The sequence below is a fragment of the Vulpes vulpes genome, chromosome 1 (assembly GCF_048418805.1).
Source record: "Vulpes vulpes isolate BD-2025 chromosome 1, VulVul3, whole genome shotgun sequence".
NCBI classification, from domain to species: domain Eukaryota; kingdom Metazoa; phylum Chordata; class Mammalia; order Carnivora; family Canidae; genus Vulpes; species Vulpes vulpes.
The window spans coordinates 129,497,008-129,517,826 of record NC_132780.1 but is presented as its reverse complement, the minus strand read 5'-3'; the positions used below and the strand labels follow the sequence as shown (position 1 = coordinate 129,517,826).

At 53.4% G+C, this 20,819-nt stretch overlaps 2 protein-coding genes across 7 annotated transcripts; both read right to left on the bottom strand.

The window, feature by feature from the left end:
- Positions 1-210: 210 nt before the first annotated feature.
- Positions 211-13,885, bottom strand: VARS2 (valyl-tRNA synthetase 2, mitochondrial). Of its 6 annotated transcripts, none has more exons than XM_072727208.1 (30): positions 13,808-13,885; positions 13,344-13,451; positions 13,171-13,252; positions 12,950-13,050; positions 12,537-12,658; positions 12,355-12,421; positions 12,160-12,257; positions 11,366-11,447; positions 11,110-11,229; positions 10,588-10,699; positions 9,682-9,770; positions 9,086-9,176; positions 8,741-8,868; positions 8,513-8,616; positions 8,193-8,274; positions 7,786-7,862; positions 7,620-7,695; positions 7,233-7,338; positions 6,960-7,030; positions 6,684-6,809; positions 6,359-6,463; positions 6,138-6,206; positions 5,937-6,015; positions 5,688-5,815; positions 5,388-5,540; positions 3,245-3,451; positions 2,506-2,617; positions 2,172-2,347; positions 1,857-1,985; positions 211-1,762 (listed from the first exon to the last, which is right to left on the bottom strand). In XM_072727208.1, the coding sequence occupies exons 2-30, from the start codon at positions 13,377-13,379 to the stop codon at positions 1,667-1,669; spliced, it is 3,024 nt and encodes a 1,007-aa protein (XP_072583309.1). In that variant the 5' UTR covers positions 13,380-13,451; positions 13,808-13,885; the 3' UTR covers positions 211-1,666. The 6 variants fall into 6 exon arrangements, 5 of the variants coding, with proteins under 5 accessions (XP_072583309.1, XP_072583317.1, XP_072583324.1 ...); XM_072727216.1 differs by having other exon boundaries at positions 13,344-13,525; positions 13,808-13,882; XR_011995322.1 differs by lacking the exon at positions 13,808-13,885 and having other exon boundaries at positions 3,245-3,447; positions 13,344-13,807.
- A 145-nt stretch (positions 13,886-14,030) lies between these two features.
- On the bottom strand, positions 14,031-19,630 carry GTF2H4 (general transcription factor IIH subunit 4). Its single transcript, XM_025990389.2, has 14 exons — positions 19,420-19,630; positions 18,719-18,861; positions 18,372-18,476; positions 17,887-18,018; positions 17,504-17,600; positions 17,324-17,412; positions 17,020-17,131; positions 16,810-16,878; positions 16,524-16,607; positions 16,013-16,145; positions 15,679-15,809; positions 15,001-15,048; positions 14,770-14,848; positions 14,031-14,296 (listed from the first exon to the last, which is right to left on the bottom strand). The coding sequence occupies exons 2-14, from the start codon at positions 18,856-18,858 to the stop codon at positions 14,124-14,126; spliced, it is 1,392 nt and encodes a 463-aa protein (XP_025846174.1). The 5' UTR covers positions 18,859-18,861; positions 19,420-19,630; the 3' UTR covers positions 14,031-14,123.
- Between the last annotated feature and the right edge of the window lie 1,189 nt (positions 19,631-20,819).

Genomic DNA, 20,819 nt, shown 5'->3' with positions numbered 1-20,819 from the left:
CCACTTGGCTAATTCCTGCACCTCCTGCAAGTCCTTGCTTAAATCTCTTTTACAATTTTTACCCTGACCCCCTATTTAATACTACAATCTGCCCCCAGCCCCACTTATATTACCTTGTTCTATCCTCCACCCCCATATCATTAGTGACTCTCAGACCTACTACACAGTTTATTTATATGTGTTCTTTCTGAATGAAAGTACCACAAGAGGCAAGATCTTTGTTTCATTTATTAATGAATCTAAAAGGGCCCAGAATAGGGCCCAGCGCAGAGTAGTTAAGTACTCAAGAAGTACTTGTTGAATAGGGGGTTGGGGAGACAGAAAGGAAACTGTTGCCCACCTCCTTCTCTCCTTCTTCCCTCTGGGTGGAATGAGGGGGTGGTGGGCTGGGACAGTTCTTAGACACAGTTGGAAGGAATGTATCAGAATGGCAAGAAAGAAGATTCAGCAGGGTGTGGGCCTCCACTACTGGAGAGCCCTGCCCTGCCTCTGCCCAGCAGAAATGCCCTCCTTGCCTAAGTCGCCATTATATTTGAAACTTGCTTACAGCACCCCAAATGAACCTGCACCTGTTTAATTGAATCCCAGTTGATACTTCAGACAAATTGCTTTTATTCTCGGAGTACATTTCTTCATTTTCAAAATGAAGCAAAAAGTCACTTCCTGAGGTGCTCAGTGGCATCATGGAAGACCCAGACTCTAACAGGTCCACCATAAGTAGTAGCTACTCAGAGCTGCTGGACAGAATATAACTTGGGCATGTAAAGAGGCAGGCCCCTGAACTTCATGGGGAAGACACAAAGCATCAGTGGGGATGTGCATGTGTCGGAGGCTGGGCAACATGTCCCTGGCTCTCCAATGTCAGGGACACAGAACGGGAGCGGCACTCAAGCCTCAGCGTACCTTGTTGCTCCTCGGGGCTAGAGAAGTATCTGCTCTTCTCCAGCATCCCCCCAAGATAAGACCAAGGAACAGAGGAGCTTCCATTTGGTGAGGAGGAAGGGCCTGCAGAAGCCAAGGCACCGTCAATAGTTCTAAGTAGGTAGAACCCGAGTCACTGCAGCCAGACCCTACTGGAAGCTCTTTCTTCCAATGAGGTAGGCACCGCCAGCTCCTACACTCCCACTGCAGCCCAGAGCCCAAGGCTAAGACCAAAGTCTCAGGGAAGAATTGAGAAGCAGGACCAGCGGTTAGGTGTCTGCCTTCAGCTCAGGGCGTGACCCTGGGGTCCCAGGATCGAGTCCCACATCGGGCTCCCCATGGGGAGCCTGCTCCTCCCTCTGCCTGTGACTCTGCCTCTCTGTCTCTCATGAATAAATAAAGTCTTAAAAATAATAATAATAATAATAATTGAGAGGCAAGAAAGTCACCACAAAGGGAAAGATGGATAAAAGGACCACAGGCCATAATGTTTGAGATTTTAAAAGTTTATCTCATTCCTAAACTTCCAGGTGGCACTGCCTAGGAGGAAGGCTGGGCAGGAATGTGAACATCTTAAAGACACCCAGTGATGCTGACCAAGCCAGTCTGTTTCCTCATTTTACAAAATGAGGGAGGTGAGCCGCATGGTCTCAGAGGACCCATCATGCTCTGACGCTGCCAGATCGGTTTGTCCCAAAGGCAGGTCTGAGGGAGAAGAAAACCCCCAGGGTTAATGAACTGGTGCTCAGAGCTCCTTGGGGCTGGGACATGCATCCATCAGCTGCTGGAGGTGAGAGGCTGCCTTGTCCAGCTTTGACAACTCCAGCTGGAGGGAAGAAAGCTAGACGGGAAGAGAAGCAGGTGAAGATTCTGATATAAGGCCCACCCCCTCCAGCCCACGTTCCCTCAGGGAGTCAGGCTTCCCCCAGCTTTACCCTCTGCTGCCTCTTAGTCTCTTCCTCTCCCCCTGATGGAGTCCAGGCCATGAGGCCATCCAGCTGCTTCTGCAACTTGCGTCTTCGGGCAGCTAGCAGAGCCAGATGGGCCTGGGGGTCCACCAGGCCCTGTGGAAGAACAGTGAGGGCTCAGCCTTCTCTGTGCCACCTGCATCTCTGCTTCACCCACAGCCCGTCCAGTACCTCCCTCACCCCATCTTCAGGAGTCTTTCTCACTTTTACAGAACCCGCCCCTTGCCCTCCTCCTGACATCCGTTCGATGTCTCCCTTCCCCTTCCAATCTCCTCTCAGCACCTGTAGCTCCATGTACACCTGAATGGTGTCACTGAGTGGGGCCTGAGCCCAGCCGGAGGGTGCCGCTACACCTGGGGGTAACAGGCCCACGGCCCCACAGTGGCCCAGGGTGGCCAAGGGTTCCAGGAAGGCCTTGAAGAGGCTCAGCTCTCCAGGCTCTGAGCTCTGCAGCAGTACTGAGGAGGAAAGGGCCACTGTCAGGGTCAAAGCATGAGACCTTGCTTCTCTTCCCATCCTGCCCCTCCTAACTCTGGGCTCTGCCCCCCAGGCTTGCACCGTGCCTCTGCCAACCCCTTCTTGCCACAGGGCCTCAGGAACCTAGGGCCCATCTCACCTCGGGGCCGGGCCTTGGTGAGCTGGTACGTGGCTCGGAGGGCCCTCAGTGCCTGCACAGCCTCCTGGACCTGAGAGAAGTGTTGTTCCAGCGCAGGCTGGCGCCAGTGCTCCTAGAGACAAAGACCCAGAGCTGACGAGCAGGATCCAGGGAAACTCACTATCAACCCTCCTGGCTCCAGCCCACACCTGCCTACCCCAGGCTCCACTACACACAATTCACCACCTCAAGCACAACCTGGGGCACATCTAAGATCTTAACAGATATCTGTGGTTGATGTCTGTTAACTGCTCTGATCAAAGATGTCAAACAACCAAAAGGAAATTAGAATTTCAACTGTGTTACTCACAAAACCAAACAAGCATAAGAAAATTTAAACAGTTCAACTTTAAAATAATTTTGGGGGTGAGTTGGTCAGCATTTATTCTTCTGAAATTATTAAAGCTTAAAATTGCAGATATTTGGGGGCCATCCTATCCTTATCACAACTGTGACATGAACTATTACTACCCCTGGTTAAAGATGGCAAACTGAGGCACAGCCACATAGCAATGTAGTTCTGCTCTTGTACGCTGCCCCCAACACATCCCTGCAAGAACTACTCACCTCCCTGAAGACTCTATATTAAAGTCCACACCAAGACTGTTGATGACCCCAGGGCACCACACCCTTTGAGAAGCCGGCACCCCAGCTGTTCACCAACGGTCCCATTCACAGACTTCAGGGACATGTCACTCACCAAGCTGTGGGTGGTGGGGTAGGGAGCAACAGAGATGCTAGGGGCAGAGTTGCTGCCAGGCCTGGGGGGCAGCCTCTGCCAGAGCTCTTCAGCCAGGAACGGCATCAGTGGGGCGAGGAGGCGGAGACCCACATCAGCGCAGGAGAACAGGACCTGAGGAGGGCCTTGGGGATGGGGCGAGTGCGAAAGCACTGGCTTCACAGCTTCCTAGGGAAGAAGCCATAGGGTCAGGGGACAGGCCCAGGCCCAGGCCCAGGCCCCCTCCATGTCCTTTGTCCACACATTCACTGCCTTGCCCGTGGAAAATGCTGTGGGTAAACAAGGGCGGGAGCACACAGAAGCCTGGACACACCACTGGCAGTCCCAGAACATACTCTGGAGCAAATGAAAAGTGGAAATCTATGGCAGGGAGTCTCAGAGGTGGGAAGAGGGAATAAAACTGTCAGTGTGGTTGGTATACTTTAGAAAAAAAAAAAAAAACACTGAATTTTTTGCCTATTAAAAAGAGACAGAGTCCTTTCCGCCCCCCGATGCCGCTGAGTAAGCATCGTTAGTCTCCCCTCCCACCATCGTCAGGTCTAAGTCAGAGTCTCCCAAAGAGCCTGAGCAGCTGCAGAAGCTCTTCATCAGAGGTTTGAGCTTTGAAACAACCGATGAGAGTCTGAGGAGCCATTCTGAGCAATGGGGAACGCTTATGGACTGTGTGGTAATGAGAGATCCAAACACCAAGTGCTCCAGAGGCTTTGGGTTTGTCACATATGCCACCCTGGAGGAGGTGGATGCAGCCATGAATGCAAGGCCACACAAGGTGGATGGAAGAGTTGTGGAACCAAAGAGGGCTGTCTCAAGAGATTCTCAAAGACCTGGTGCCCACATAACTGTGAAAAAGATTTCTATTGGTGGCAGTAGAGAAGACACTGAAGAACATCATCTAAGATTATTTTAAACAGTATGGGAAAATTGAAGTGATTGAGATCATGACTGACAGAGGCAGTGGCAACAAGAGAGGTTTTGCTTTTGTGACATTGGATAATCATGAATCTGTAGACAAGACTGTCACTCAAAAACACCATATTGTGAATGGCCACAACTGTGAAGGAAAGCCCTATCGAAGCAAGAGATGGCTAGTGCTTCATCCAGCCAAAGAGGCCGAACTGGTTCTGGAAACTTCAGTGGTGGTCGTGAAGGTGGTTTTGGTAGGAATGACAACTTTGGTCGTGGAGGGAACTTCAGTGGTTTCGGTGGCAGTCGAGGTGGTGGTGGATACGGTGGCAGTGGGAATGGCTATAACGGATTTGATAATGACAGAAGCAACTTTGGAGGTGGCAGAAGCTATGATTTTGGCAATTACAACAATCAATCCTCAAATTTTGGACCCATGAAAGGAGGAAATTTTGGAGGCAGAAGCTCTGGCCCCTATGGTGGTGGAGGCCAATACTTTGCCAAACCACGAAACCAAGGTGGCTATCTATGCCTGTTCCAGCAGCAGCAGCAGCGATGGCAGTGGTAGAAGGTTTTAATTACTGCCAGAAAACAAAGCTTAGCAAGAGAGAAGAGCCAGAGAAGTGACAGGGAGCTACAGTTTACAGCACATTTGTGAATTCAGCCGAGCACAGCGGTGGCAGGGCCTGGTTGCTACAAAGAAGACACGTTTTAGACATACTCGTGGGTGTGGGCAAAAAACTTGAGGATCGTATTTGTGACTAACTGCATAACACGTTATCTTAGTTTCTGTTCTGTCTAAAGTGTAGAGTTTTAATGTAGTTTTTTTTTCCTTCGCACCCATGCTGTTGATTGCTAAATGTAATAGTCTGATCGTGACGCTGAATAAATATGTCTTTAAAAAAAAAAAAAAAAAAAGAGCGGCGCCTGAGTAACTCAGGTCATGATCCCAGGGTCCTGGGATGGAGCCTCACATGGGATCCCTGCTCAGGAGCATGCTGCCCCCTCTCCCTCTGCCCCTCCCCTTGCACATGTCTCTCTCAAATGAATAAATAAAAAATCTTTAAAAAAATAATGATTCTGTAATGATATTTAACATTTAAAACAAAAAGAGACTAAACTCTCTGCCAGAAAATCCAATCTCAAGGGGAAGAGGAGGCAGGCATGCAGGAGTGGAATGCCACATTCCAGTCTAACTCACCAAGTAGACATCACAGAGGCTGTGGAGCCAGAAGTGGTGGAGGGCATGGGTGATGAGTGGCAGCTCCCGAGCAAGGAAGCCTCGCTCACACTCCTGGGCAGTGTGGGCCAGACGGCTCAGGATCCAGGCGTCCATGGGGGATGAGGGGGATAGCTGCGGGTGGAAGACGGCTTCAGGACAGGATCACTCCTCCTCCTCCTCCTCCTCCTCCTCCTCCTCCTCCTCCTCCTCCAAATGCCATCTTCAACCCTCAGAGAATTAATGATTCTGCCTCCCAAGCCTCTCTTGTTATTCTCTTACCTCCTCTGCAGGCTGCGGTACAAATCCCTCTCCTAAGGCATTGAGGATAAAACGCAGGGCATTCCAGATTTTGTTGCAGAAATGCCGGGAACTCAAGACCTCAGAGACGGACAAGTGTACATCGCCCCCTGGTAGGGAGTGGGAGGAGGAGTGTGTACATGGGTGGCAGGAGCACAGGGAGCCCTTGACCCTGCCCCACCCCTCTACAGGGGTGCCTACAATGCCAGCCCCTCCCTTGCCCAGGCTTACCCAAGGCCCCGTGGGAGCACAGGGCAAATCGCAGGGCATCTGTCCCACACTCAGGGATCCCATGAGGGAAGTCCTTCCTCTGCAACCAGAGGGATAAGAGGGGTGGCAGATGCCTACACAGTGCAGGGACAGAAGCCTGGGCTGCAAAGGAAACCCAGCAGCCGCCAGCTCGAGGCTGAGAGGCAGATGCTGGGGACTCACCTGTGCCGCAGCCGCAATTGCCAGCTCTGTGGAGTCCAAGTTCCCATCCTTCAGCTTTTCCTGCAGCACCTGGGATGGGTAAGCACTTCAGTGGCCTCGGTCAAAGACCCTGCCCCTACAAGGGTCCCACCCGCTCACTCTCCCTCCCAGCTGGCTCCTCTGCTCAGGCTCCCTTCTTCTGCCCCACAAACCCCATCCTTCGCCAGACTCTTCATCCTGACCTGCAGTTCCACCCCACTGATGATGTCTCGTGGGTCCAATACATTCCCCAGGGACTTGCTCATCTTCCGGCCCTGCCCGTCCCGAACCATGGAATGAAGAAGCACCTGGGGGGCACAGAGGATGTTGGTAAAGGGGTTAGGGGAGCCTATCCTAGGAGGTGCCCAGGGGCTCTCTGGCCTCCATGTGTCAGGGGTTAAGACAAGAAATGAATCAGGAAAAAGGAATTGGGACCACAGACAATAGCACATTAGGGGTTCGAACAGAGACCAAGATTTAGGGAAAACTGGGGAGTCAAAGATGGGCTGGGCACCTAAGGGCCATTACCTTGGTGAAGGGGAGCTGCCCTGTGAGCTGTGTCCCCAACATGACCATGCGGCCCACCCAGAACAACAGGAGATCACTGCCTGTTTCCAAAAGTGACAGGGGGTAGAAACGAGCAAGGTCTGGGGTCTAGGAGGAAAAAGAGAAGCAGTGAGAAGCCTAAGCCCTATACCTGCAGCTCTTGAGGCTCACTGCAGGGGTGGGGGTGGGGGGTGCTACTGCCTCCTTCATCTCCTTCATCATCCCCATCTTCACCCTCTTCCTCTCAACCCGCCTCACCTCGTGGGGCCAGCCCAGGGCAGCAAAGGGGAAAAGAGCCGAAGAGAACCATGTGTCCAGGACATCAGGATCTGGGAAACAGAGTGGGGAATGGAGACAACTGGAACGTCGAGCGTACTGCTGTGCACCTTTCCAGCCCAACTCCAGGCAGAGAGACCACGGTCAGGCCCTAACCCCATTCCCAACCTCCCTGACCTCACCTCCTCCACCCCAGAGTCTGCTCCCCCTGAGGCCCAAATGCCCTCCTTTGCCCTCCACAACCCTGACACTCACCCCTCTGCAGGGTCAGCTCTGCCTCTGATCTCCCAGTCAGTTCTGCAGCTATTTTTCTGGCCTCGGTCTCTGTCCGCCCAACCACCCAACAGTCTTCTCTATCACCCTACAGAGAAAGTAAGGGATCAAGAAGAATGAGGAAGAACAGCACCCGCCAGGTGTGAAACGTCACTGAGTTGCACAGTCTCCCTTGTGGCCTGGGAATTGCCAGCCCCCTCTGGCGGTGAGATGAAGAAGTGCCAGCTCGGAAGCGCCGATCCCACAGTGGGGTCCCTGCACAGGACAGGCAGGGAGCTGGGACTGGCACTGGAAGCCCTCTGACTCCTGAGCTGTGGCTACTTCTCTTTCTACTATGCCCAACCCTCCCATCCTCTTCGTCCTACCGACCTTCATGTGCTCCTCTACAACCAGGTAGGCGGGAATCCGATGGCCCCACCACAGCTGCCGGGAGATACACCAGTCCCTGCCCAGAGGACGAGAGGGCACCAGTGACTTCTCAGCATAAGCAGTGCATCACCCTGCCCCACCTCAACAGAGCTCCCCTCGCCCTTACCCGATGTGGGAAAACCAGTGCTGCCAGTTCTTCTGGTGGAAGGATGGACTGAGCTCCAGAGCCCCTGACTCCACGGCCTGAACAGAAAGGCCACACACAGAAAGGGCGTTAGAGCTTCCCTTCCTGCACCTCACTTGCGTCTGTCCAGAGATGGAACAAGTAGCCTCTAAGGCAGTGCTGTGACTCAGAAAGGACCTCCCAAGGCTCCCAAGAAGATTCTGAGGTCAAGCGGGAGATGAGCCAGCCCTTTCTAGGCCACCTTGCCTCCACCCCCACAGCTCTACTCTCAAATGCCAGGGCCAGAAGTCTGTGGGGCAGGAGGGCCTCAGCCTCCTTATGTCTTCATTCCAATTTTCAGGGCCTTCCCAGTACCTGAGGCCCCGGCCTTCCCTGCACTTCAGCCTCACCTGGGCAGCTCGGTCCCCCATCTCCCGGCAGCGGACAAACCACTGGCTCTTCAGTAGATATTCTATCACGTCCCCAGAACGGCTGAAAGAGAAAGGAGGAATCTGCTGCTCCTCAGCTTCTGTGCTTTCCCCCCAGGGGACACGGGAGCCTGCTACATGCCAGGCCCTCAGAACTGAGGCTACAGCAGCAAAACTGACACAGAGCCTCTGTTCCCTTGCAAGGGGTACAGAGCCCACCCTATTGTACTCTTAAGCTTCTTCCACTCCCTTCCACTCCTTTCCTCAGGAAGCCCTAAGTAAAAGTGTTAAAATGAGGTTACCTGCAAATAGGAAGCACCATGGGGTGGTTCTGGAGGCCCCGGAACAGGCCCCGCTCCCGCAGCGCAGACATAATCTTTTCCCGGGCCACAAATCGGTGAAGACCCTGGGGAAAGAATGGCAACAGTCACAGTTAGAGGTCACTAAAAAACAAGAAAGCAAGAGAGGGGAAGAGGTGAGGAAAGGCAGAGTGCCCCCCAAGGATACGGTGACAGTGAGGCCAGTATCACCTGTAGCCAGTCCCCACAGAGGGAGGTCATGGTGCCATCCTCTGCAATGACACTCAGAGGGCTCAAGCCGTGTCGGGCCCCCAGCTCAGCATCAGCAGGGCTATGCGCTGGAGTCACCTTCACTGCCCCTGGGGGAACAGAACCACAGTGAGCACTGGCTCCTGGCCTTTTCCAGAGGTTCCGTCATTGCCCACATCCCCATCCCTCCTCCCTCTTCTCAGTCTCTGCCTCCTTTTCGTCCCACTACCCACGGAAGCTGCCCTAAAAGAGGCTTTCCCTCCCCTCCTTCCTTCCTCACTCCTCCAGGATCCCCGGCCTGCTTTCCTTCCCATGGCCTCCACCCACCTGTGCCCACATGTGGCTGAACAGCGGAGTCTGTGATGAGGGGGAGAAGCTGCCCAGTCAAGGGGTGACGAAGCTGTCGCCCATGCAGGTGCTTAAAGGAAAGGAGCAAGGTCAGGGACAGGCATGCATGTGGATTACAAAGGTCTGGGCCAAGTCTGAGAACCCTGGGAATCAGAAGGTGAAACCAAAAAGTAAAAAGCCAGAGCAGGTCTGTGAACTTTTTCTTATGGGGTCAGAGTGTATTTTAGCCTTTGCAGGCCAAGAGGCAAATTCAGTCTCTGCACACTTACTCTGCTCTGCCACTGCAGCAGAGTTGGGTATTGACACCCAGCTGCAGGTAATACCTAAAGGTGCAAGTGTGGATCATACAAAAATAGGCAATGGAATAGACCTGGCTTGCAGGCTGCATAATTTGTCAACCTCTGAGCTAGAGAAAAGAAAAGGCATCATGAAAAGAAAGAGACACCGGAGAGCTGAGATGAGAGAAGTCTTAGGAAAAGAAAGTTGAAGAAAAGAAGGCACTACCAACAGAAAAGAAGGAAAGAGAAAGTTATGGGGTAGGAAAGGCAGGTGGCAGACAGCACGCTGTGCATTACTGTGTATCGGGAGTCGTCGGGATGAACAGCCACAGCAACGTCTCCAGGCAACGTCTCTGGCCTTGTAGTTCCTACCACGACCTCTGCATCTAAAGACAAAATTTAAGCACTTGACACCAGTCATCACCCTGGTCTCCCACTCCCAGGGATGGAAGCAGCCAAGGTTGAGCAGGCTCCCAGAAGCAACTAGAGAAAATTAGGAGATTGGAATTTCCCTGTGAGCTGATGACCAGAAGCCTGGAAAGCTGTCTGGTGCTAAGGAATTTCTCGATAACTTGCATGGGGGAGACGGAGCATTAACAAAAGCAACCAGAACATTTACTTGGTGCCCAGATAATACAGAGGTTTCTCGGTGCCCTAATCATAAATGCTATGCATTCTTAGATGTCAGCACCAGGCCCTCCTTGAGAAACTTCCTCTGTCTTTTCCAGCTAATCTTTCTTCACTTTCTCTGAACTCTTCCAGACACTTACTGTTCAAACACACTTTGGAACTGATCTTTTATCTCTTTCAGTGGTACCAGCCTCCTGTAGAATTATGCAAAGCTCCTGGAGGGCAGCCACCATGTGTACTTTTCTTTCATGGCCCAGAACACCCAGAATAAGTGCCCATAAGACCACAAACACTACCAAGGCTCCTTATGTGCCTCCCACCAGGTCATGTGGGAAACAGGCTGGTGGGTTCCCTCCCATCAACCCAACACAGGCTTAAGAAAGCAGAGGGAAAGGGCAGCCCAGGTGGCTCAGCGGTTTAGGGCTGCCTTCCCTGCATGGAGCCTGCTTCTCTCTCTGCCTCTCTCTCTGTGTGCGTGTGTCTCTCATGAATAAGTAAATAAAATCTTAAAGAAAGAAAAAAAATAAAAGAAAGCAGAGGGAAACAGGCAACTTTCCCAAGGACTATCCTCACCAGGCTCTCCATCCACAGGGAAGGCCACAGACACAAGGAGGCCAAAAGACACAGGAGTGGGGCAGCCAGGCAGTTGAAGCTCCGTGTGGCCAGGCAGGGGCCGGCTCTCCACCTGGAGGAATCAAAGCAGCAGGGTGCTACTGAGAGTAGCCTTTCTGCAGGCTTCCCACCTCCATTCACCCACCGCCCGGGGCTCCCTACAGGCATCTATAGACATTCAGAGGATTGAGGACCCACCTTCCCCTCCCTTAAATCAGTCACGGTTACAGAAATATTCACCAAGCACTTATACCATGCACAGGTATTGTGCTGAACACCTTCCATGAATTCCCATTAAATTCTTACAATGCCCCCTTGACATAGGCATTTCCAACATCCCTGATCTACAGACTGGGGAAACTGAGGCTTCCAGGGGCTTCCAGAGGCCTGCCAGAAGTCACACAGCTAGCTGGTAGGTGGCCAGACTCAGTGAATCCTGGCAGTCTGGTTCCAGAGTCTGAGCTTTCTCCTCCTCTGCCTCACCTCAATATCCGAGATGGCTGATCTTAAAGTGCAGGACCAGTTGACAAGCTGCTGGCTCCGGTACAACAATCCTGCCTCGTAGAGTCGCACGAAAGCTTCGGTCACGGCCACTGAGAAGCCCTAGGGAATGACTTCAGTGTCCAGGGACCCAGGCATTCCCATCCTGCCACCCCCAACATACACTACATCCCACTTGCCTACACGCAACTCTTGACACTGCCTCAATACCCTCAGGTACCAAGCATGGAGCACTCACAGCATCCATAGTGAAGCACTCTCGGTCCCAGTCCAGGGAGGCCCCCAGAGCTTGGAGCTGCTCACTGATCTCTCCACCTTTCCTGTGCCCAGAGAGACTGTTGTCAGCAAACGTGTCCTGAGCACCAACTATGTGCCAGGCCCAGTGATACTCCCAGTAACGCTGGAAATTGGAATATGGCATTGATCTAGCTTCTCGAAGCCAGTGGAGACAGACATACAAACTCAGCATGGGCCTTCCATGGCATTAAAAGAAGTATAAAGTTCTGGGGCGCCTGAATGGTTCAGCTGGTGGAGCACGCGACTCTGGATCTTGAGGTTGTGAGTTCAAGCCCCACGCTGGGTGTGGAGTTTTCTTGGAAGGAAGGAAGCAGGAAGGAGAGAAGGAAGGTAGATAGACAGATAGATAGAATTCTACAATTACAGAGGGGGCAGCTCATCTGGGAAAACCCCAAAGAAGCTTTACAGAGAAAATGGCATGTGATAACAGACCTGTAAGAATGAGGGTAATTTCAAACAAATGGAAGGTAGGAACAGATAAGTAGAAGACCTGGTGAAATCTACGCAAGGTATCACGAAATAAGCAGAGAAAAAAATACACAGAATGCCCACACACACAAACATGTACGTTTTAAAGTACGTGTAATACACACACACACAGACACACACACAGCATGGAGACCCTGCTGAATGCTAAAGGAATCCAGAGCTCCCCTCTCTGAGGGAGAGCCCATCAAGTTAGGGAGAACAGTTGGGGCAATCTCGGCCCCTCCACTTCCACTGGTCATTACTCACTCATCCTTCCACTTCCACACCTCCCTAAGGAATTTTTCCCGGCTCAGTTCATGTCTCCTCATTCCTCGCTCCTTCCACAGTTGCTTCTCCACCACAGCCTACAGTAAGATCAAGAGGCAAAGGGACAGAGAATCAGGTCACCTTGGGGGAACTCTCCTCTACCCAAGAAAAGGAAAAAAATGGCAAAATGCATACTTGTGTAGCAATTCCTGCATGATCTGAGCCAGGGATCCATAGCACCTGATCCCCACGCATCCGGTGCCTACAAAACAAATACCATTACGTGAACCCCTGAGCTTACATGTTTACACTCCTTCCATACTACCACACTTCCTCCTTCCCCTCCAAGGATACAAGTAGCCCCATTCCCCTCTCACCAGCGCACCAGGGCATCCTGTATGGCTACTGTCAGTGCATGACCTATATGTAGGGAGCCAGTGACATTGGGAGGTGGGATACACATGGAAAACGTCTCCCCTGTGGCCTGGGGCAGCTTGGTCTAGAAAGTGGAAAAGTCAGTGAGCAAAAGATAATGGGATGTTACCTGAGAGAATAGCACCCTATAGTGTCTCTAAGACAGAAAAAACTGGGGGGAGAGAGAGAAGGAGGAATAGTCCTGCAAACAGGAAAGGACAAAACCCTTTGGACAGGAAGGGCAGAGGACAAGCTCTGCCAGTTTCCTTGGGCAGGCTGGCTGGAAGCTCGACTGTGAGGCTCAGCTGTGACCAGCAAGCTCAGTGGCCATTCTGTCGCGGGAACCGCTCAGCACCCCTCCCTCCCAGGTACTAACCTGATACTCTGGTTTGAAGAAGCCCTCTCGCACCCACCAGGAGTACCAGGCCGCCTCAACATAGCGAGGACTGTATGCAGGAGGCAGGAGGCGGTACACATCTGCAGCAGCGGCGGAAGGAGAGCTCCACTAAGTCCTGAACCTCGTTCCCAGGCGGCGCTTCAGCAGCCCAAGCCCGCAACAAAAATGTGGGTGCAGAGGCCTTCGAGTACCCTACGTACCTTTCTTTTCACCCGGTTCCGTGGGGACTTCGTACAACACTACCTCCTTAGGAGTCCAGGCCTTACTGGATCCTGCAGGTGCCTGGAGAGGAACAGCAGAAGCGAGGGTGTGGGATGCCAGGTCCAGCGTACCCCGGGCAGAGAACCAAGGACAAGCTGCGTGACCCCCTGACCTTGCCCTTCGGGGTGATCCCAGCCTCCAGCGCCATCTGCTTCTCCCGCTGGCGCTTCTGTTTGGCTTCATGGTTCCTCCGGGAGAGGGAGGACCCGCACGGCGCTGACTGGGTAGAGAGAGGGTGGGACCTGCGGAGGGCCTGAGAGGGCCTGAGCCCCCAGCACCGTGACGGAGGAGAGGCTAAGGGCGAATGAGGCATCCGGAGTGTCTGCAAAGGCGCAGCGGCGCTCCGGACCGACAGCATTATGCCCCGTGGGTGGGCGCGTGCGGCACGCCTACTCCTCACGCCCGGGCCCCTGGCGCCCACACGGCGGCTGCCCTGAGGCCCCGAGCGCGCGGGGTCCGGGTGGGGCGGCCGGGGTAGGCACTCGGGCATCCGGGGAGGTGGTCGACCTCAGGGTGCCCCGCCCCGCCCCCTCGGCTCCACCCCCACCCGCCCCGCAGGCCGACCCGCGCGCTCACCGCGCCCGCCCGCCGCGATCCCAGGGCGCCCCGCGGCCGCCGAGCAGCAGGCGCCGGGGAAGCAGCGAATCCGCGAGCGGCGCGGAGCAGGGGGCGGGGCCCCGCCCAGGGCATGCGCGGTAGCAGGACCCGCCTCACGGCCCCCCCCCCCCCCCCCCCCCCCCCCCCCGGGGTCCTCCGAGGAGAGAAGCGGCCTCTAGGGCATGCGCTCGGGGCGCGTGGCTCGTTTCCACAACTTTATTAAACCAGAGTCCAACACGTAAATAGAAAACACGAGTTCTGAGGCCGCCCCGGCCCGCCCCGGCCCGAGCCGCCCTCAGGAGCTGTGCTTCTGCCGCTTCCAGAAGCGCTTGACGTCGCTGTGACCAGCCGGGGTCACCACCATCAGCCGCTTGGCCGAGTTCTCGAACACCAGCACTCCCAGCTCCCGAGCATGGGCCAGCAGCAGCTCAAAGTCCACTTGCGACAGGAACTGGTTATACAGGACACCTGGAGTCCGCAGGGCAGGGGCAGCGGAGGGCCAGCGTAGAGAGAAAAGCCAAGAACGTGAGGCCCCTGCGTGGCAGCCTTGGGGCGGTGGTCTGCGCTTGCCAGCCACCTCCATTTCAAAGCTAATCCTCTATGCCTGTCTGTTCCAAAGCTCATCCTAACAGTAGTGTGATCCAGCCACATTCAGTAAGGCAATATAACACGGTAAGAAAACCCACTAATGCTCACCAAACCAGAGAAACTACTGTGAATTATCCCTCCCAATTTCCCTCTTCTAGCTAAATCCCAACAGCACTGATTTGAGACAATTTACTACTACAGACTCACCCCCCAAATAAAGTGTCCTGCCAGCTTTCCTCTCCCAGCCCATGTAATAAACAAACCGAAATGCATGAATAGCTTTTTCTGTTCATCAAAGCTCAAATGTCCTTCTTCGGGCCGGTGACAAGAATCAACCACCAGAAGCCACTCACCCTCAGTGAACCGGAGTCTGTCCCTTTCCAGCTCCCACAGCCGAATCTGGTCCGTGATGGTGGGTGGCAGCACAGGCGTCTGCAGGGGCAAGCAGTTGCTCTGAAGATTCAGGAATACTGTCCCAGACAACCCTAGCCATCTACTCATTCCCCAGATTTGGATGTCCCTTTCTCTTTTCCATCACTTCATCACCAGATGCCAGGGGTTTCCAGCCTCCAGCAGCTTGGTACCTGTTTGAGCATCACCGGGTGGGCCCTTGTCCTTAGGAAATGGATGATCTGGGAAAACAGACAAGAATGGGATCAGGGGCTCAAGTAAGAAGGCAGGAAAGCTACCTAAGCTGTCACCTAATGTCACCAGAATACCAGCTTGCTGTTTAAAAACCTGCAGCCATGTGCCTATCATTAACCTATCCCCATTCAGCTGTCATCCCAAGCTGCTGCTCCCACTGGTCATGTCTGCTATTCCTTCTCTAGCACATCTGCCCTTTGCATAGTCTTGTTTTACTCTTCTTCCCTTAAAATAGCAGCAACTATTATTTTTTGAGCACTTACTGCATAGCAGGCTCTGAGCCAAAGGCTTTACTGCTATTCTCTCATTGAATCCTTCCCAAAGCCTGTGAGGGGAGAACTGTTATTTCCATTTTCCAGATGACGAGAGTGAGGCTCAAAGAAGTGAAGCAACCAGGCCATTAATGCAGCTAGGAAGGGGTTGGTGGTGGAGACACAAATCTATATCTCCTCCCCTTGTGTTTTTTCCCACGCTCAGAGCCTTGACTTCTCTTTATGTGCATGGTCTATGCTCAAACACAACTCGCCAGCCGATAGTAGCCTTCTGTAAGATGAGCTGTATCCCACAGCCCGAGTGCAGCCTATCTTCCTGCACCCACCTTCCCCAAGTGAGGATACCTGCTGGGCTGTGATGCCACTGGCGATGGCCTGCTGCACGCTCTCCCGGGTCACCTGTGCCACCACCATATTGGGGAAGCGATAGAGCATCTCTGAGAAGAGGGCAATGAGGGCGATCTGCAACTCCGACTCTGGCTCAGGGATAGGAAGACAAGATGAGGAGGCTATCCCCATATCCAGACTCCCTCCAGACCTTGAAGTGTGACCCAAAATGTCAGAGAACTCTGTAAACTGTCAGGTAAACATGAACATGAATCGGCACTCCCTCCTGCATCCTTCCCTCTCCCCACTCCCATTCCCAGGCTGCTGTCCTCCCAGCCCTCTCTGGCCTCACCAGTGTAGGCATATAGTCGGTAATTAGTTTCCACGATAATGAAGCCTGGCTGATGGGCAGTACCCCCAGCTCCAGAAACACCTGATGAGAGATTGATAGCCAGGCGTGTGGGGTAGTAACGCCGAGATTTCCTCTAGAAAAAACAGAAGGGAAAGGCAGAGGGCCCCCTCTCAGGTGTCACTAACCATATTCCTGCCTGAGATATCAGACCCCTCCCAAAGCAAGAGCCTCAACGCCCAATTTATCAACTCCAAGGAACCCAAGTACTCAGTCTGGCTACTTCTTCCTGGTACTGCCTCCTGAGATCCCATTCTTTTTTTGTTTTTGAGTATAGATGATACAATGTAACATTAGTTTCAGGTACACAAAATAGTGATTCAAGAACTCTACATCTACTTATGCTATACTCACTGCCAGTGTAGCTACCATCTGAGACCCCAACCCCTTTTTAAAAGCCAAGGCAACAGACCACCTTGCCTTTCCTAGAAGCCATGTATCTGGGTGCTCATACCTTCCTCTGGAAAACAAGCCCAAACTCACGCAGATGTTGCAGGAAATTCAACAACGAATCACTCATACCTTCCACAGAGTAATCCTGGGGAAGAGAAGTGGCCAGTTGGGGTCCAAACACATCCCATTCTCCCCCTTCCCAACCCCATACACTCATTCCCTCTTTTCCCATCTATGCTTTGTTCATTTTTATCTTTCACACTTTTGCCCATAACCTGACGTCCCCCCTCATCTCTCTACCTACCAGCCTGCCCACCCAAGCCTCCAGCTCCATCCCCCTTGCTTACCTTGCCCAGAGTAGAGAAGCTAAGCTGGAAGAGGAAGGACAGAATCTCCACTAGGTCCATGCCCCGACTCTAGGGAGGAATGGTCAGAGACAAAGGGGCAGGGATGGAAGGGAGAAAATGAGGGGACAGAACATCAGGAAACAGTCTGCGAGGGCAGTCTCTCAATGGTTCTCGCGAAGATCAGAGCATGCCAGCAAGCCACCTCCTCACCTGGGCTGTCTGCAGATATTGCAACATAAAGTACCACAGCTGGGCAGGAGTGTCCAGCAACAGGAACTGGAAGCCGGCTGAAGTAATGCAGGGTGGCTCTCCGGGTTCAGTGCTGGAGGCAGAGAGGGACCATGGCAGAGGTATGCAAAGAGAGGCCATCGTCCCCATTTGTCCTCGCATTTTACCTTGGTTTCTCTCTGGCCATACTCCACTCAGCTCTCCTTTTTTAGTTAACTGCCTGCAATCCTAACCCACCCTGGACACACAGTTTAGCAGGGATCTGATGCACCTCTGGTTTCCTCACCTCTTCATGAGCCCAGCCTGGCTGAGGAGCTGAGCCAAGTCCTGGCTGACGGCTGCACTGGGGGAGCCCACCATGAAGTGCAGGACCACCTGAGGAACAGAAATGGACAGAGAGAACGATGCCTTTAAGGGCCATGGGATGTAGGAGTACAAGCAGAGACACAGAGTCCCAAGTCCTCACCTCCCATCGCTCCTCGGCGTACTTGTCAAGTGAGGGAACATCCCGGGCGTGCTTGTCTGGACCCAGTTGACTTGTGTCATCAGACCAGGCCTTGCCCCTATGCCAGGATGGGCCAAGAATAAGGGACCCTGGCTGCGTTCCCTGCCTGCTCCTCTGCTCTTTCCCCCTTCATCCCCACGGGCTCTGAGTAGGAGACACTTCTTTCCTACATCATGCAGCTCCCATCTTGTCCAATTTATCCCTAAAGGAGCTCCCAACAGTGGAGCCCACAAGGTTCCAGAGAGGCTCCTCAAGGGCTCTCTGCCCCATCGCTGCCAACCCCACTGCTAACAGTTTAAATACTAGTTCTCCTGGCCTAGCTTAGGAAGATGGAAGTGACATACCCACCCAGAAGGGCAATGCGGAGGTTCTGGCGGAAGATGGGGTTGAGGATGAGGCCCTGGAGACCACCAGGGAGTAGCTGGGTGTGCCAGATACGGAGACCACTCAGCAGTCCTGTACTTTCCTCCTGAGCTCTGAAACAGAAGCAGACAGGTTAAGGGGGTGTCTGGAGAATAAAAAGAAGGAGGCCCATAAAGGCCTCCATTTCTGCCTTTTCTGAACTGATCATCCCTTGGAACACCGTTTCACACAGAGAAAACAGTGTCTTCTTAAGGCAGATTTCTTTACTGCCATGCCTACCAGAACTTTGTTGAAGACATCACAACTTTCTGGGAGGGAAAATAGAGTATGCAGAATTTCCCAGGCTTGTTTAAATGTAAGTGTTGTGGTATATCCATTAATATTTCTTGCAAGTGTTCCAAGGAACACCTGGAAGATCTAGTTGTTGAGAAATCTGTATCTGGCTGAGCATGCTGCAAAGACTCACTTGCTGAATTCCTTCTTCACCCACAGGGCTACAGCAGCTTGTGGCAAAGGCTGCTCCAGAAAGAGCATCCGCATCACCCAGTTCTTAGCCAAAAATGGGAGCTCCCTGTAAGGAGGTAGAGGTAAACGGTTAATATCAGAAACCGCCTTACCTGTATCTGTGCCCTCAACAGCCTCTCAAACATCTCATCCCGCCCACAGCTTTACCAGTCTTGCTGTTCCCACTCTGTTTTGGCTTGACACACTTCAATCTTCAAGCCCCAGCAGGGCTAAGCTTCAAGTCATGATAACTTATTCCAGCCTGAAGGCCCCATTACATTTGGTCCCTACCATGAAGGAGGTCCTCACCTGAAGACAGCCAGACAGGTGGCAGGATGCCCATACAATCGGTCCAAGACGCCAGGGCTCAGGCCCCCTAGGAATTCCTGCAGATTCCTGCATTGTAGGTGTACTCGGTTCAGTCCTCCCCTTGCGGGGGTGCTCTCCATCACCTGAGAGATGCAAGGTTAGAAATGCACCCCCACAGTCCACGCCAGTGTCATCCCTCACCTCATTCCCGTTCCAGACCCACTGGCCCCCACAATAACCTGTACTTTCCATGAGTTCCTTTCTATGTCACTCATCTCCTTTCCTTTCTCCCAGACCTGACCAACCTCCTCTCCTCTCTTGCTTCCTTGCCCCACTTCTGGCCTCGACTCCAGTTTTCTCTCTGTTTCCAAATAGAGAATTGTCCATTGTCCCACATTTGCAGAATCAGTTTTTATTTCAATGTTTACCTAAGCAGGGACGCGGAAACTAGTTTCAGACCAGCCCTCCCCGGGCTCCCGGCTCCTGTCAGCTCAGTCCAGGAGCTCGCGCTGGCCAGTCCTTCGCACCCACCTCCCGGCCCCGCTGGTCCTGCGCTGCCTGCCCGCCTGTCCTCCTTGCCCCGAAGGACCGCACCCGAGCACCCGGACCCACACAGCCCCGGCTCCTGTCCCCCGCCCCCGGCCCCGGCCCCGGCCCGGCCCCCTTCCTCCCTCCCGCCTGAGTCGCTCCCCCTCGTGTACCCGGAGTCGCGAGGCGTCGCTTAGCCGGAGCTACGGTCCCGCCGTGCCTCCCAGGAATAGGAGAATGGACGAGGGGAATGGAGGGAGGGACAAAGAACCGCACACGAGACCAGACGGGAGGACTGAGGCGAGAAGGAAAGGAGGGGAAAGAGTGGAAAAGTAGGGAGGTAAGAACAGGCGCGGCACTCGCTCGCCCGCCGCGGCGTATTCTGGGAATTGGAGTCCTGGCCGGGCTCGCCCCGGAATGGGCCGAAGCGTGGCTGACTACAATTCCCAAAAGGCCCCGCCGCCGGGAGGGAGGCTGGCCTTTAAGTGAGAGAGCCGAAGAAACCCGAGGCCGCGCAACTTGGTTCCGCGTCGGGTTCCGCTCTCGCCGCCAGCGGTAGTGTAACCGACCTGCACAGCGGGCGCGAGGCTGGGAGAAGTGCCCTGGGGCTTCCTGGCAGCGGTGCGGACCTGGCTCCTCGCGACACGCTTAGTGGAGAGACGCGGCGAACTGCGCTCCCTGAGCTCTTTGCTCCTCGTCGAGTCGGAGTAAAGCGCTCTGTCTGGAGCGAGTTCGGGCTGGCGCTGCTGCACGCGCTCAGGACAGCCCTGATGCCGCTTCCCGGCCCCCGCCGCCCCGTTTCTGTAGAACATGCCAGTAAACAGCTGTTGTGAAGAACCCAGCGGGCGGTCAGGCTGATGAGGCTGGGGAACGTCCTCAGCCAGAGCCAGGGCTGCAAGCAGGCCGCTTGGTCCGCCTGTTACGGACTGCGAGACGGAAGGCGCCACCACACACCACACCGCCGGCCCGGCCGCGCCGAGCTGGGCTTTGCGGAGCCCGCGCAGCGCACCCTGCGGGCCCGGCCGCTCGCCCGCGTCGGCTCTTTCCTTAGCGGTCGGTGCATCACGTCCGCAAAAATGACACGAAACTGACAATGGCTAACGGTAAGTAAAGTAAGAGACAGATTAGTCTGGGAAGAAATATTTTACAAAATAGACAATACAACGAGCTTTTACAAAGCAATAAGGAAAAGAACAGAATAGAACGATTGGACAAAGACGTAGCAGGCAACAAACAGAAAACAGATAAATTGCTTATAGTCAAATGAAAAAGCTCTCATCAGTAATTAAAAGTAAATTTAAAAAATAAATAAAATTAAAGAAACAATAAAATACCTGATTAGCAAAAAAAAAAAAAAAAAAATTAAGGATTGGCAGCCTCGATGTTGTCACTGCAAAGGGAGCATACAGTAGTCATATACTTTTGTTGAAAGTTTACATAGTCACACCTTTTAAAGGCGGCTTTGGCAGTACCTACCAATTATTTTACCGCGACTGCCATTTGACCAACTCCACCTTTAGAAATCTATCACACTGAAATCCTCCCACATGGATACAGATACACATGCAAAAGT

Coding starts and splice junctions, on each gene's coding strand:
- VARS2 (XM_025990388.2), bottom strand. CDS start 13,721: ATGCCCGAGTGCCTACCCCGGCCGCCCCACCCGGACCCCGCGCGCTCG. Junction 12,422..12,536: donor CAGGATGCCCTGGTGCGCTG/GTGAGAGGGGAA, acceptor TTTGTTTTGTAG/GCACCGGATGCGTGGGGATC. Junction 2,348..2,505: donor CACCAAGGCCCGGCCCCGAG/GTGAGATGGGCC, acceptor TTTCCTCCTCAG/TACTGCTGCAGAGCTCAGAG.
- GTF2H4 (XM_025990389.2), bottom strand. CDS start 18,858: ATGGAGAGCACCCCCGCAAGGGGAGGACTGAACCGAGTACACCTACAA. Junction 18,477..18,718: donor ACCTGTCTGGCTGTCTTCAG/GTGAGGACCTCC, acceptor ACCTCCTTACAG/GGAGCTCCCATTTTTGGCTA. Junction 16,608..16,809: donor GCTTCTCTACTCTGGGCAAG/GTAAGCAAGGGG, acceptor TCTCTTCCCCAG/GATTACTCTGTGGAAGGTAT.